The sequence below is a fragment of the Acartia tonsa genome, chromosome 9 (genome assembly GCF_053477335.1).
Source record: "Acartia tonsa isolate MP-2025a chromosome 9, ASM5347733v1, whole genome shotgun sequence".
Taxonomy (NCBI): domain Eukaryota; kingdom Metazoa; phylum Arthropoda; class Copepoda; order Calanoida; family Acartiidae; genus Acartia; species Acartia tonsa.
Window position 1 is genome coordinate 13,113,810 of NC_137268.1, and position 13,741 is coordinate 13,127,550.

The following is a 13,741-nucleotide window of genomic DNA, read 5'->3' on the forward strand; positions in this document are numbered from 1 at the left end:
ATTTCATTTGAATATTGTTTTATCGATATATATCACTACTGACCTCATTTAATTAATGACAAATAGTCGACATGAATAATGTTAATGTTATCATCTGGATAATAGCATGAAGAATTCGATTGTATGTCAGCCATAGATGGGCGAAGGGGTATTAACCCCCCTTAGGCTTTAAACCCCTAATTTTACCCCCACAAAATTTTGAAAAATACATTAGATTACACCCATAAAAAAGTTTTGACGGCCCTGATTAAAAAGATTTTTGCCAATATCGATAAGCCTTATTTTTTTATTTCTGGTACAGTTTCGCTGCTTTTGTAAGTAATAATGCAATCATTCTTGTTTAAAGAATTAGTCTCTGCCATAATTTGCTTGCATCATCGTAAGACATTTAAAAACCTTGTCAAATCTATTTATCTAAACTAAAAAGTAAAAAATAGATTTTTATTCATGGACGGGGAAATTTCTTCTGAATGAAATTCATATTGTTTCATAATGTTCTAGTAGGGAAAAACAAACGTACAAAGTGAGTCATAGACCATATGGTCAGTTGACATAAAAAAAGATATAAGATAAGCTTTTATTAAAAGAAAACTCGAAACCGTTATACAGCATCTTTGTCATCTGGATCATGACCGATTAACCAACGGACCAAATAAATGATATACTGAATGCTCGGGGAATCTTCAAAAAAAAATTCAGCTAACTATCTTAAATAGTAGCCGAGAAATGAATAGAATATATTGATATGATAACAGCACAAAAGGAAAACCTATACCTATCCGTGGATTATAATGTTTAGTCCAGGCATAATTATCATTACTTCTTTGTAATAACAAAAAATTAAAAGTCATTTGCAAAAACATGGAGGTGATAAAAAATCTGCGAAATAAAAAATATAAAAATCCGCAACTCAAAAAAAAGTAACATTGTGCTTAAAATTATTTAATGCGTAAATATTTAAGAAACATTGATTAAACCTAAGGTATTATCTAACTTTTCTTTCATTTTTTTTTATGGACAAAATATTGAAACTTGATAAAATGAGAAAATAATTTTGAATCACCACCCCTTTTAAACCTTGCAAAACCAACCAAGCTTAAAACTAAAAGTCTTTTGAAAATAGCTTTGTTTACAAATTGTTTAAAATTTTGTGTTTGTAAGTAATAATAGTTTACTTTTATGATGCCTTTGACATTTTTGAGAACAATAACAATAAATTTTGCAAGTATACATTTTTGCAGCACATGACAAAGTAACTGGATGTCTTTTTCAACCGCCGACTGTCATTTGAAGAAAAATGTTTCAACAATTTGTTGGGTAAGATTGAGTTCTGCTTTTCAGGAAAGTTTTCCCTGGGGCACTTGAGCAAAGATGGGGTGCGAGGTAAGTTGACCCTCAAATTTAAATTTTAAAACGAAAAAGAAAAAAAAATATCTTTAGAGGGTGGAGAAACCCTTTCCACCAAAATTATAAACCTTCCCTAAACCTAAAAGCTTCAGTGTAAAGGAGAACCATATTGGTCCATCGGTTAACGAGGTCTTAAGGTAGAGACTGACGGATAAGCATCCTGTTACTTTTACAAGTTTAATCTATAGTATATACAGACGACTAACTCCCTTCCCTTTTCATAGACCTCTTTCGTCTGCTTCTAAATTAATTTCTGCTATTTGGCTGTGTTAATATAAGCGACACCATTGGTTGATTTTCAATGACCCAATAGTAAGGTTGCACAAGACGGTTGCGATGAGGAGATACAGTGTTTAACCCTTTCTCCCTCTAGTGTTTTACTCTAATCTTTAAACCCAATACCTGGCCATTTGCTGAAGTGCAGCGCTGAACAACGGGTTGTCTTGACCGCCAAGCATTGCCCCAAGGCCGGGAGGAAAACCAGCGGCAGCGGGTCCCGCCAATTCACCGTGTTTTTCGGCGTTTTCGGTGAAGATTTGAAGCGGATGTGTAAATTTCTTTGGTATGGAGGAATCATAGCCTTAAAAAATAATCAAATGTTTCATTTTAAACACAATTAATGCGTCTTTAATTATGTAATAGTATTGTTAAAAATTGCAATTAAAGTTTCTTTTTAAGTTAAAAATGTTGAAAAAATTATTATGTAATGCATCATTATCCTTTAATTATAGAATTTTCATTTCTAAAGTAATTTTACTCTAATATCTATTTATCATCGTATTATAGACAGCTTTCCGTGGATATTAAAATAAATAAAAATATAAGAATAAAACCAGTTTTGTTTGGTATAAATTTTATGATTTTTATTTTAATATTTGTGGAAAACTGTCTTTAACTCTATGCTAAACATGATTTTTCGGTATAGATAATCGGTTTCTTATTCAACGGATATTAATCGGTTTCCAATCCATACTGAAAAAAAATTACCATCATTTTTATTTGCATTGTTATCAGGTTTTAGATTGAGGGCGGCCACCTGGAGGCCTGCAGGTAGGCCAGCTGGCAAGCCTCCGGAAGCTCCAGGTATGTCAGACAAAAACTTTTGCATGATTTCCTCCTTGACTGCTGCGCTACTGGAGGATGGCAGGCTTGACAACAGACCAGGAATCTAAAACACATATGCGGTTTGATGATTTTAGAATAAACAGAGATCTTAAGGGACAATAAGACAATGGACAATTAATTTATATTCATTTCCAATGATGGCATAATTACTCCTTGTGTAGTTTAGGCACTACTAGTTTGGAACCAACCAATTAAGTATCCAAAGATTTTGAGCCAGAAAGCAAGATAATGTAGAAATAAAACTTTTGGTACAAGTGTAATTTATAATCCTTTTCCCTTCTCCTTCTCCCTCCCTGCTAAGATAAAAAATGTAGCACCTAAAATAACTCAAATTTTCCTACAGTTCTTAAAATTTATTTCTTTCGAATATAGTCATTATTTTAAAGAAAAAAGCATTAAAAGCAAAGGCTAAACTTGAGACCCATGGTTGTCCAAGAGAGTAGCTAACTGGTGTATTTATAAAAACAACTGACAAAAAAATATTTGTTATTTTTTTTTTTTTTTATTTTAGGGGGGTTGATTATATCCCCCCTATGATTTTATGAAAATGGACATTAATATATCCAAACTGACAGATAGACATCATATTACTTTAGAATAGGGTTGGGCCGGATACTTTTTTGGCCGGATACCGGATATCCGGCTGATTTCAAACGCCGGATATCCGGTAACCGACCGGATATCCGGCTAACGCCGGATATCCGGCAAATATACGGTTATCCGGCCAAACTACCGGATAACCGGTCAAATTACTAGATACTAAAGTAGCAAAAAAAAATTTCTTCAGAAATCTTATATAAATTTACATAAAGTTAAACTTGTTCAGAAAAAATGTTCTTCTAGCTTCAATAATAAGAAAATTATAGCCATTTAAAATTTTAAAAAGCAGAGATTTTTGGTGTAAAGTATAAAAAATTATAGAGCCGGATATCCGGCCCAACCCTACTTTAGAATATTTCATTTATTCATACCTTGTCTCTGATTATTCGAGGTGGCTTGATTTATTTTACTCAAATTTAGCCCCAATGAAAGAACACCTGTATGAAAACACATCTCCTGTAGGGGCAGTCAAGTTTTCAATATGAACATAATTGATTACCACTAATTACCAACTTGCTAAGCTAGTTGAACATTATATTTAAAGGACACTCCGTTGAAAAAAAAGAACAGCTGATTTTTTGTTCAAACGTCAAATCGAAAAAAAACTTGTCTTTTCTTCCGACGTTCATTTAATATAGTTAAGTAATTTAACTGTATCTTTAACTATACATAAGCTTGGAATTAGATTAGTTCTTACTGTATTATACTCTACTGATCTTTAGCACCAAAACTGTTATATTATTCTTTTGTTAAAGGACTTGCCTTAGCTTAATAGACTTTACGTTTTTGGTTAATTTTTTAAAGTATTATAGTGTCCATTTTAATGATATAAAGGTCATTTCATTTCTCTTTAATTTGTAACTGTAATTGTAATTCTAAGATTATTTCCTTTTCGCTTTGTTTGAGGTATTTCTATTTTGTTCTCATAATCCTAGCATTTATGATCAAATCATAGTTATTTATCGCATCGTATTATAGACAGCTTTCCAAGGATATTATAATAAAAATTATAGGATTAAAACCTTTGGCCACTTGGGACTAACAAACCTGGTATATATTTTGTTTGTTTTTTAATAATCGTGAAAATTGTCTGTATTTCAATGCTACTTATGATTTTTTTCATTATGGCTGAGAACCGGCAATATGGAAAAATTTAGAAGGCATTGAAAACAAATTGAATGTTGTCATTCCTGAATTAGCCCCCATGCAGGGACTTGGAATTGCCAAAACAGGAAATTAAAAAAAAATTTCTTTGGTTGCATACATACCATTTAGTAGCGAGTGTGCGGACATAACAATTAATAGCAAAAACTGAAAGGAGTTCAAGCATACTAAAGATGTTAATCCTTATAATAAAATAAAATAGGATCTCTGTCTGTGTGTGTATCTGTATGTACCGAATGATCTCGCTAACCGCTAAACCAATATGGTTCTCCCCTTTACAATGTAGCTTCTCATAAGTCCGGGGAAGGTTTATAACTATTTTGGAGGAGGGTACCACCAATCTCACAAGAGAAAATGCGCAAAGAAAAAATTGTATTTAATCATATTTGCTAATATCAAATATAATTTATGCCTTTTTTGTAAACACCCATTTAGTAATCAAAAGAAAGATATAGTAGAGAGGGGGAATTTTTAAACAGGGGTCAAATATTATCAAGTAGCTAAAAAGTCAGTTGGGGTGGGGGGGGGGGGGTTGATGAATAGTTGGGGGAATGAAAAAAGTGGATGGTTTTCAGCGCAGAGGTCAAAAGGGGAATGGTTTAATTAAAATTTTAAAATTTCCCTAAATATCTGGGTTGTCATAAATTGTTAAAATTTTAATTTGTGTAAGCGAAGGTACTCTGTAATCCACTTTGTCTGTCGAAATCCTCACCCCAAAATAGTTGTACACTTTCCAAGAACCTATAATAACCTACACTGTAAAGGAGAAACATATTGGTTCAGAAATTAGCAAGATCCTTCGATACACACAGATAGACATCCTGTTGCTTTTATATAAAAATATTGTACATAAAACCAACTATACCTGATGCGAAAAGTGTGATAAACTCGAATTTTCTGACAAAGGTTTCATAAGCTCCTGAACCGCCGACGGTCTGCCGTTGTATCCCGCCGAATCGTCTATCCGCGGCGGCGATACGCTGCCCTGACGCGAGGAATTGCGGCTGCCGGAGCGTCTGCGGTATTGGTTGTGCGGAGAGCGAGATCTTGACCGTTCAGTGTCTTCTTTATGTTTACCTATGTTAAATAATTCTGAATTTCAGCAAATAATCTTCCAAATTTTTAGATGCCTAGCATTTTTATAAGTATTTGCTTCTCAAACTGAATACTAGAGTATGTAGAGTGTTCTTAGAATATATGCTATTAGTAGAGTATATTAGTGTTTAGACTTGAAATAAACCTCTCTTTAATTCTAAATTTAACTCTTTTTTTTTCTTCGAATTTTTCAGGGGGGGGGGAGGACAATAAACCCTTCTCTTTTTATTTTACTCTCTTCCCCTCTCTTTATATAATGATTATATTATAAATGTAACTAATCTATGGGTGTTTTCGTTCTTGCTATAAAAAAATTGAAGGTAAAACTTATAAGTTCATTCATAAAAAGAATAAGGCAATAACCGATATATCCAAAAAAGAATTTTTAAGTAGTTTTGCTGTTAGAATAAAGAATAATATATTTCTACCTTGTAATTTTTCCTCTAATCTTTGCCTGGATTTTCTTTCTTCGTCCTCTTCTTTATCTAAAAAAAAAGAAAATATAAATTGATAATTAAATACTAGCGGCTACGTTCCTAGAGGCCTCTAGTGACACTTGAGAAAAGGGAGGGGATGGGGGAAGTTGACGTTTTACTTTCAATTTTATTTTTAAAAAGGAAAGAAACTTTTTTTGGTTTGGAGGGGTCATATTTTTGGGGAATGATTTTTCTTGGGTGGGTAGATTTTCCCTCCCGCCAAAAAGTTATAAACCTTCCCTGGACCTATAATATGCTTCACTGTAAAGGAGAACCATATCGGTTTAGCAGTTAGCGAGATCCCTTCTTATGAAAAAATAAGCTTATAAAATAGGACTAACAATAAGAAAGGAATAAAAATTTAAAAGAAAAAGTCTTTAAAGATGCTCCACAACCAAAAAAGTTTACATTTTTGAGGTCAGGTTTATTTAAACATATGGCTAAAATTTAACCTATATATAGGATATTTAGCCAAATAAAATATATATTTAGCATTTTTTTCAGGAATTAAGTAAACTTTGTTAGTCCAAAAAAGTGAACCAAATCTAAAGGTACCTATAAAGTCAGAAGCAAAGTAAGAAATAACTTTAAATACATTAATAACATAATTAACACAAAACACATCTTAACCTACAGGTCAAACAAAATTTATAAGACTAGATCACCTTAGGTTTATCTTTCAAATATTTTTTTTATCAATTTACTTTTCCTACATATCTGAATTGGTATAAACCACCTAGTATACAAAAGATGCTATAAATAGTATCGCATGAGTAATAGTATGTGTGTATGTACATTTTAAATAAATATTTAACTATCAAAAGAATTTTGAAATTATAGAGTAGGGGGACCTTTCTCTCTAAAAATTTTACAATAGGATAAGAAAGAAGTCACTTTTATGGATTTTTTTCTGTCTTCTCAAAAGCTAGCTTTATAACTGCAAGATATTATATAAATTGTATTTTAAAGTTCTTCTAAAATAAGTTTAGTAACTTGAAAACTAATTGTTTTATAAAGCTATCTTTTGTTTAGTAAAAAAATACTTAAACTTTTTGTTATCTAAAATGATGTATTTTAAGAAAAAAGGAATCTTAAAACTTGTCATATTTTATTAAACATTTATTTTTGAGATTTCTACTTTTTTATATAAGCAATTTTACAAAATAAATAGAAGAAGAGAAAGAGGAATTATTTAAAGAAAGAAAAGAAGATTAAGACTATGAGTTAGAGATTCGAATGAGATATGTACCATATCAAGAAAAAAAGGAAAAATAGTATAATGAAGATAGAATTAAACGAAAAAAAGTGATGGTGAAAAAAAATAAATTTAGAGAGAGAGAGAGAAATAGAAAGAGAGAGAAAGAGAAATAGAAAAGACAGACAGAAAAAGAGAGAGAAAGAGAAAAGGAGAGAGAGAAAGAGAGAGAGAGAAAGAGAAAAGGAGAGAGAGAAAGAGAAAAGGAGAGAGAGAAAGAGAGAGAGAGAGAGAGAGAGAGAGAGAGAGAGAGAGAAAAGAAGAGAGAGAAAGAGAAAAGGAGAGAGAGAAAGAGAAAAGGAGAGAGAGGAATAGAAAGAAAGAGAAAAAGAGAAAGAGAAAAGGAGGGAGAGAAAGAGAAAAGGATAGAGAGAAAGAGAAAAGGAGGGAGAGAAAGAGAGAGAAAGAGAGATATAAAAGAGAGAAAAAGAGAGAAAAAGAGAAAGAGAGAGAAAGAAAAATAGAAAAGACAGACAGAAAAAGAGAGATAAAGAGAAAAGGAGAGAGAGAGAGAGAGAGAAAGAGAAAAGGAGAGAGAGAAAAGGAGAGAGAGAAAGAGAAAGAGAGAGAGAGAACTAGGTGTGAAGTTGAATAAACAAAAGGAAATCCCTGAAAAGTGTGATTAATGGCACAAAAAATTTGATTGTAGTTTGTTTCAACCATACCTCAGCTAGTGGAACTTGTATTCTCAATAATGCCGAATCAACTCAGAAATCTTCGATTTTTAACAGTTTAGTTAGGGATATGAAATATATGTTTATAATATGACAGGGGAAAAATTGTCGTCAATTTAGGTTGCTAATGGAAATCATTTGTTGGTCTGTTCGTTTATTCAGTTTTAAGGGGGGGGGGATGGGGTAAATGGGATGGATAGGGAAGATTTTTTATTTAAGCCAGCTAGAGGTTTCACTTTATTAGAGAAAATGATAATCAGGTGTAAGAACCAAGGAATAATAAATCCTTTTTAAGCATGCTATTAACTATCGCTGTGTAAACCAAAGCTTTGAACGTGCTGACAAGGAGAAATAAAGTTCAAGGGGGGAGAAAGGAGACTTTTTATATAATAACTCTTTACCACCCCCCTCCCTCCCCCACTCTCAACCCCGTAATTTTAGTTATCACTGCTTCGTTTATGACATATGAGTGGGGATGACCCCCGGACCCCTCCCCCTTCCTTATTCACATCCATCTTACCCAACAATTATCACCCCGTTCCCCACCTTTTTTTGAATTGTTATTTAAAGCGAAGATTTTCTATAATTATGGAGCCCGTTTGTTCGTATTTTTTGTTCGTTGCTGCTAGTTTTATACGTTAAAAGCAAAAAATATAAAAGGAATATTTTTGTTTCTGAAGAAAATTCATTCAAGGTAAAAAAAACTTTTAAAGAGATTTTCCAGTATGGCTCCAAAACCGAATAGTATTCGCTGGATTAGAACTAGTTCTCAGCCATACTGAAAAATTATGTATTACAGACAATTTTTCACAAATATTTTCATGATTTTAAAGCTATATTTATTTCAAGCTTCGCTTTCATGTATGATGTTATTCTTGTAGTTGTGTATGATTTGTAACACCTCATTGTGAAAATTATGCTTATTACCCACTAATGTAGTTAATGTACTACAAAGTATTGTCTAAAGGCTTTACAAGCTTGGGTTTTCTAGGATAAGGATTAATTAAAACTATCTCACGGTTTCGACTTTTGACACAATAAGTAAAAGTATAAACTAAACATTCGAATTGTAAACCTTATGAAAATATTTCCACTAAAAATGTTTTTAGATCAATTTTTTTTTTAATACAAGTCTATGTCTTTTATTGTAAATATAAATGGGTAGACCTTAAGAAAGGTTTTATTTAACTCAGTATTCACATATAAACAAGCACGGGCGGTTTCCCCTAAGTTGCTTAGTCGAGCATAACCCCCCCCCCCCCCATGATTTGAAATTTATCGTGTGTTTGTGTTTTTTTTTTGGTTAGATTAGGTTATGTAAAATTGGATACAGGGTATAGTTTGGGCTAGGGTGCTCCGCAGGGTTAGGTAAAAAGAAAAAGCTAACCACCCCCTCCCCTTTTATTTTCCATTTATTCTAAAAATAAGGTAGTGGAATGGGGATGGATGCTCGCCAGGCATTATGAAGGAAAGCACGTACCCATGTACTTGATTATTTTCAAAACATCTTTCGCTATTCACTCTTACTGGCATAAAAATCTCACATTGTTTTTGCTCTGAACATCTTTTAAAGGCACTTTAAAACAAGCCATTTTAGTCCCCAGATAATGGAAGGGTGCTAACCTATCATTTTTACCAAAAGGAATTTTAAAAACATAAGTGACAATGTAAAAATTATCATACATAGTATGACTTGACTTGGAGTAACAAGAATAAGAAGATTTTTAAAAAGTTGTAGACATCTGTCAAATGTGAAAAAAAACGCGTAGCAAAAAGAACAGTAAAATATTATACGATAATAGTTATCTATAGCATTGAATTGTATACAGCTTTCCGCGGATATTAAAATGAAAACTAACAAAACTACAATTAATTTTATGATTTTTATTTTAATATTAGTGGAAAGTTGTCTGTAATACGGTGCTATACATGATTTTCAATATGGGAATTTTTATATATTTGTTAATGGTATTATCAGTTTTAAAATATATCTGTCAATAAACAAAGTAATACGTACACGTTAGATATAAAATAGCTTAGCTATTAATATATTTTATGACAATAAATTATCCACGGTTTATAGTTGGGAAATATGCTAAGTAAATCAACTTTGAAGCCAGATGACAAATTTAGTAAATTTAGTATATGTAGTCCAACTAAATTGAGTCTCCTACGGAACAGATAATGCTATTCTGCAAAAAAAAAAATAGGAATTTCGCCGCATATTTCCACAGAGTACCTAGTTGAACAAAGAAACCCCACTCATGAATGAAGATGGACTAGGGGTTTGTATTTTAATTTTATTGTTTATTACTTAAGGTTAGGTTAGGTTAGGTTAAATTGGGTACTGGGTAGCTTTGCTATAAGAGAACTTTCCTATTGTCCCTTCTGTGGTTTAGAGCTAATATCTTAAAAGGAAAAAAATTCTATCTTTGAATTTGCAAGAACTAATTTATTTTTTTCTGGATTGCAAATCCCAATCTGAGAAATGTCCAAGAAAAAATGACATATGGTGGAATAAGAATAAACTCTGCCAACTAAAATGGAAAAATTTGCCCCCCCTTTACACCCCCCCCCCCCGCCTTTTAGCACAAAAAGACCTCATGTCCAATTCGTCATAGCATATTTTGGATAAAACCGCCAAAATTAAAAAAAAATAACTTTTTTTTATATAACAATTATTATTTTAATAATTAAGCTATAAATGGTAATAGGACATAAAAATTATTTTGCTTACAACTGCTGATTGACTATAAGCCCTTAAAGTTATAGATAAGCTGTTTCAATCTAAAAATATTTGATTATATCGTATTCTAACCTCCTAAGAGAATTTTATTGTTAAAATGATTAAAATTAACAAGGTCTTTTATATTCCAAACAATGTTCAACTTAGTTAAACAAAACTTTTTCCCAATGTTTTCCCATCAGAGAAAATTATAGATGAATAGCCGGGTATTTTTTTCTCATGGACATTGTTTTTTAGAAAAACCAATCACAGCTTTAGTTAAAAATAATAAGGCTAAAAACCTATATCCTTATAATAAAGTAATAAGATGTTTGTTTGTCTATATTGGAGAAACTCGCTAACCGCTGAACCGATAAGGTTCATCTTTACAGGGTAGCTTCTCATAGGTCCTTGGAATGTTTATAACTATTTTGGGGGAGGGTACGGTAGTGGCACCACAAGAGAAATATTTTTAAAACTTTTTCTTATTAAATCTTAAATGAATAATTTGGTTATCAAATTGAAATCCCCCCTTCTCAGGGGCCTCGAGGGGCGTAGCCGCTAGTTTTATGTATGTTAATAAATATGGCTTGGCTTTTGATAATACAATTTTCAAATAGGATACATTTTTCAACTGTCGTTGGTAACATATTTAATCGACAGCTATTGCGTAGCCTAAAGCAAAAATAATTACAGAAAAAAAATCTTTGAAGGCATTATTATCAATTGCCAATACATATTAGAAAGTATCTCTTAGTGTAATAAAACAGGGATGATATTTTTAATTGTACCGCAGCAATACTAGAAACTAATACAATTTTAGCATTAAGATGAGTTATATAATGCACTTAAAGTGCCTTGATGAGCACAGAGGCCAACAACCCTTATTTTTAAAATAAATTGAAAATAAGAAGGGGAGAGTTTTATGTTTGTTTGTTTATTACTTTACATTAGGTTAGGTTATATTAGGTACTGGGTAGCCCCACAGGGTTAAAACACCGCAGGTAAAGCCTTGCAAGGTTAGGCTTAAAAATCCCCCTAAAGTTTTTAATTTACTTTATTGAAAATAAGTTGGATTCAGTACTTGACAAACAATTAGACTTAAGAAGATAAAAAGTTATCAGTGGTAAAGGAAAAAAGTTTTAAAATTTGGCATATATTATCAACAAATCAGAAAATAATAGGAGCTGTGCTTCCAAATAAATGTACAGTACATATTAGAAATCCAGTAAGTGGTTAATAATTTTAATTGCAGTTAATTTTAACTTGAGATAAACCAAAATTGCAATACTGGTAAAGAAAATTTTCTATGTGTTTCAAGGAAATAGGGAATGTGTAGTTTTATAAAGAAATAACAGAATGTGTGTCTGTCTGTCTGTGTGTCTGACTGGACCGAATGAACTCGCTAACCGCTGAACCGATTCTCATTTACAATGTAGCTTCACTGGGTAGGTGTATAACTATTTTGGGGGAGGATACCACCACTAGAAAAAAAGGGGTTAAGCCGCTATTTAAACAAAAAAGCAAGGTATTATAATAAAGAGGGAGGGATATTTTTACGCTCTTTTACCTATTCCTATATTACTTAAAAGATTAAAATATATTTAAGCACAAATAATTGTCGCCATATTGCATTTTTGTCGGTTTAACTAATATGAAAGTGCACACTTAAGAATGAAATATAGGAACGCATTTTTTTGTGGTTTCTCTGTACACTTGTTAGGATTTTAAAGTTTCTTTTTTAGATTTTCGAAAATGAAACTAGGTTAGGTTATATTGGGTTCAGGGTTGCCCCACAGGGTTAGAGCACCGCTGTTATAGGCCGGGCCCTATAATGTTAGAGGGCCTTATAAAGGGGTTAGGAATAGAGATAAAAAACTCCCTTCTCTTATTTTTTATTTCTTTAAAAATAAGGTGAAAGGGATTTAAACTCGCTACGCTTTTTGAGGTGAAGCACCAGTTAAAATAACTGCCTCAAAATATATGACGCTGAATCGGCAGAAGTAAAAAAAGAGAATGGGTTTACCTGAAAAATTTGGGCTACTGGCGTGACTTCTACTATCATCCTACAAAATAATAAAAATATTGAATTATCTAATTCAAAAAGAATTAATATAAAAGTATTTTATTTTCCCTTGAATATTTATACATATCTTTAATACTTCGAATTTAATAAGTTCAAGAAAAGTTTTCAAAAATTTGGAAAGACATGGAAAGTATAATTTACCTTTTTTGAAAGATCTAAAGATTCAGCTTGTTTCGGGGAAGGCGGAGAGCTAACAGGCGAAGGGAATGTTCCTTTGCCCAGGAAGGGGTTGACAGTGAGTCCCGCCGGGGATGGGCTACCGCTACTCGCCTCCCCGCCGTCCATCTTGGGCAGAAATGGCAGGTTCTGGAATGGGAAGAAGGGAAACATTGGACGTATTGTCTCGTTGGAGTTCATTCTTCAAGTATTCTTCTTGTCTAAAATAGATATTTTTATGATTTGGATATTTTTTTTATTTTTATTTAAGATTTAACATTATATGATATATTTAGTGGCGTGCTGTAGGGGGGAATCAACAACCTTCTTAAATTAAAAAACTGGAAAGGCTTGCTTTTCCCTTTTTCACTCCCTAAAGGTTTCATACCACCCTGGTGAGTTTCTGTGCACGACTCTGATATATATATTCCTTTAAACACAGGTTAGAGCATGAAAGTGAAATAACAGAGAAAAAGATTGCTTTTCAATTATCAGCTATAAAGAAAAATCATGTATAGCATCTTATTGCAGGCAATTTTCCACGAATAAAAAAATAAAAATCATAGATTTAATACCAGTTTGCTAGCCCGGGCGTTCAGTCCCCCTTGGCCAACAAAACAGGTTTAATCTTATTTAATTTTAATATCCGCGGAAAGCTGTCTATAACGAGGTGCGATTAATAATCATTAAGTTAATTTATTTAAGTCACTTTAATAGTATTAATACCTAAATTGTTATGAACTAAATCGGTAAATTGACCAAAATTGTAGCATAGCTCAATATGTAATTTGAAATATTAATAAGAACTATTAAGATATTCTCAAGGCGCCTAACTAACAGGGAATAGTCTTCTCAATAAAAATATCTATTTAGTTTTAGTAAATTAGATGCTCTATAATTGGGGTATATATGTCTACTAACTTCATAATTATATTAATAAAGAGATCTTTCCCTACTTTGGCCCTTTAATAGTTTCCT

The 13,741-nt window shown here is 32.2% G+C and overlaps 1 protein-coding gene across 2 annotated transcripts in view; it reads right to left on the minus strand.

Annotated features, from left to right (window-relative positions):
- LOC145328246 (uncharacterized) overlaps positions 1-13,741 on the minus strand; it is a 31,454-nt gene that overhangs the window by 10,895 nt on the left and 6,818 nt on the right. For both annotated transcript variants that reach the window (XR_013882406.1, XM_080171864.1), the window contains exons 2-7: positions 12,749-12,984; positions 12,548-12,587; positions 5,820-5,876; positions 5,162-5,373; positions 2,395-2,575; positions 1,810-1,987 (exon numbers count right to left, since the gene is read on the minus strand). Coding sequence is in view for 1 of the 2 variants with exons in the window: in XM_080171864.1 (XP_080027990.1) it covers positions 1,810-1,987; positions 2,395-2,575; positions 5,162-5,373; positions 5,820-5,876; positions 12,548-12,587; positions 12,749-12,964 (884 nt within the window). In the remaining variant the exon portion in view is untranslated. The remainder of the gene's footprint in view (positions 1-1,809; positions 1,988-2,394; positions 2,576-5,161; positions 5,374-5,819; positions 5,877-12,547; positions 12,588-12,748; positions 12,985-13,741) is intronic.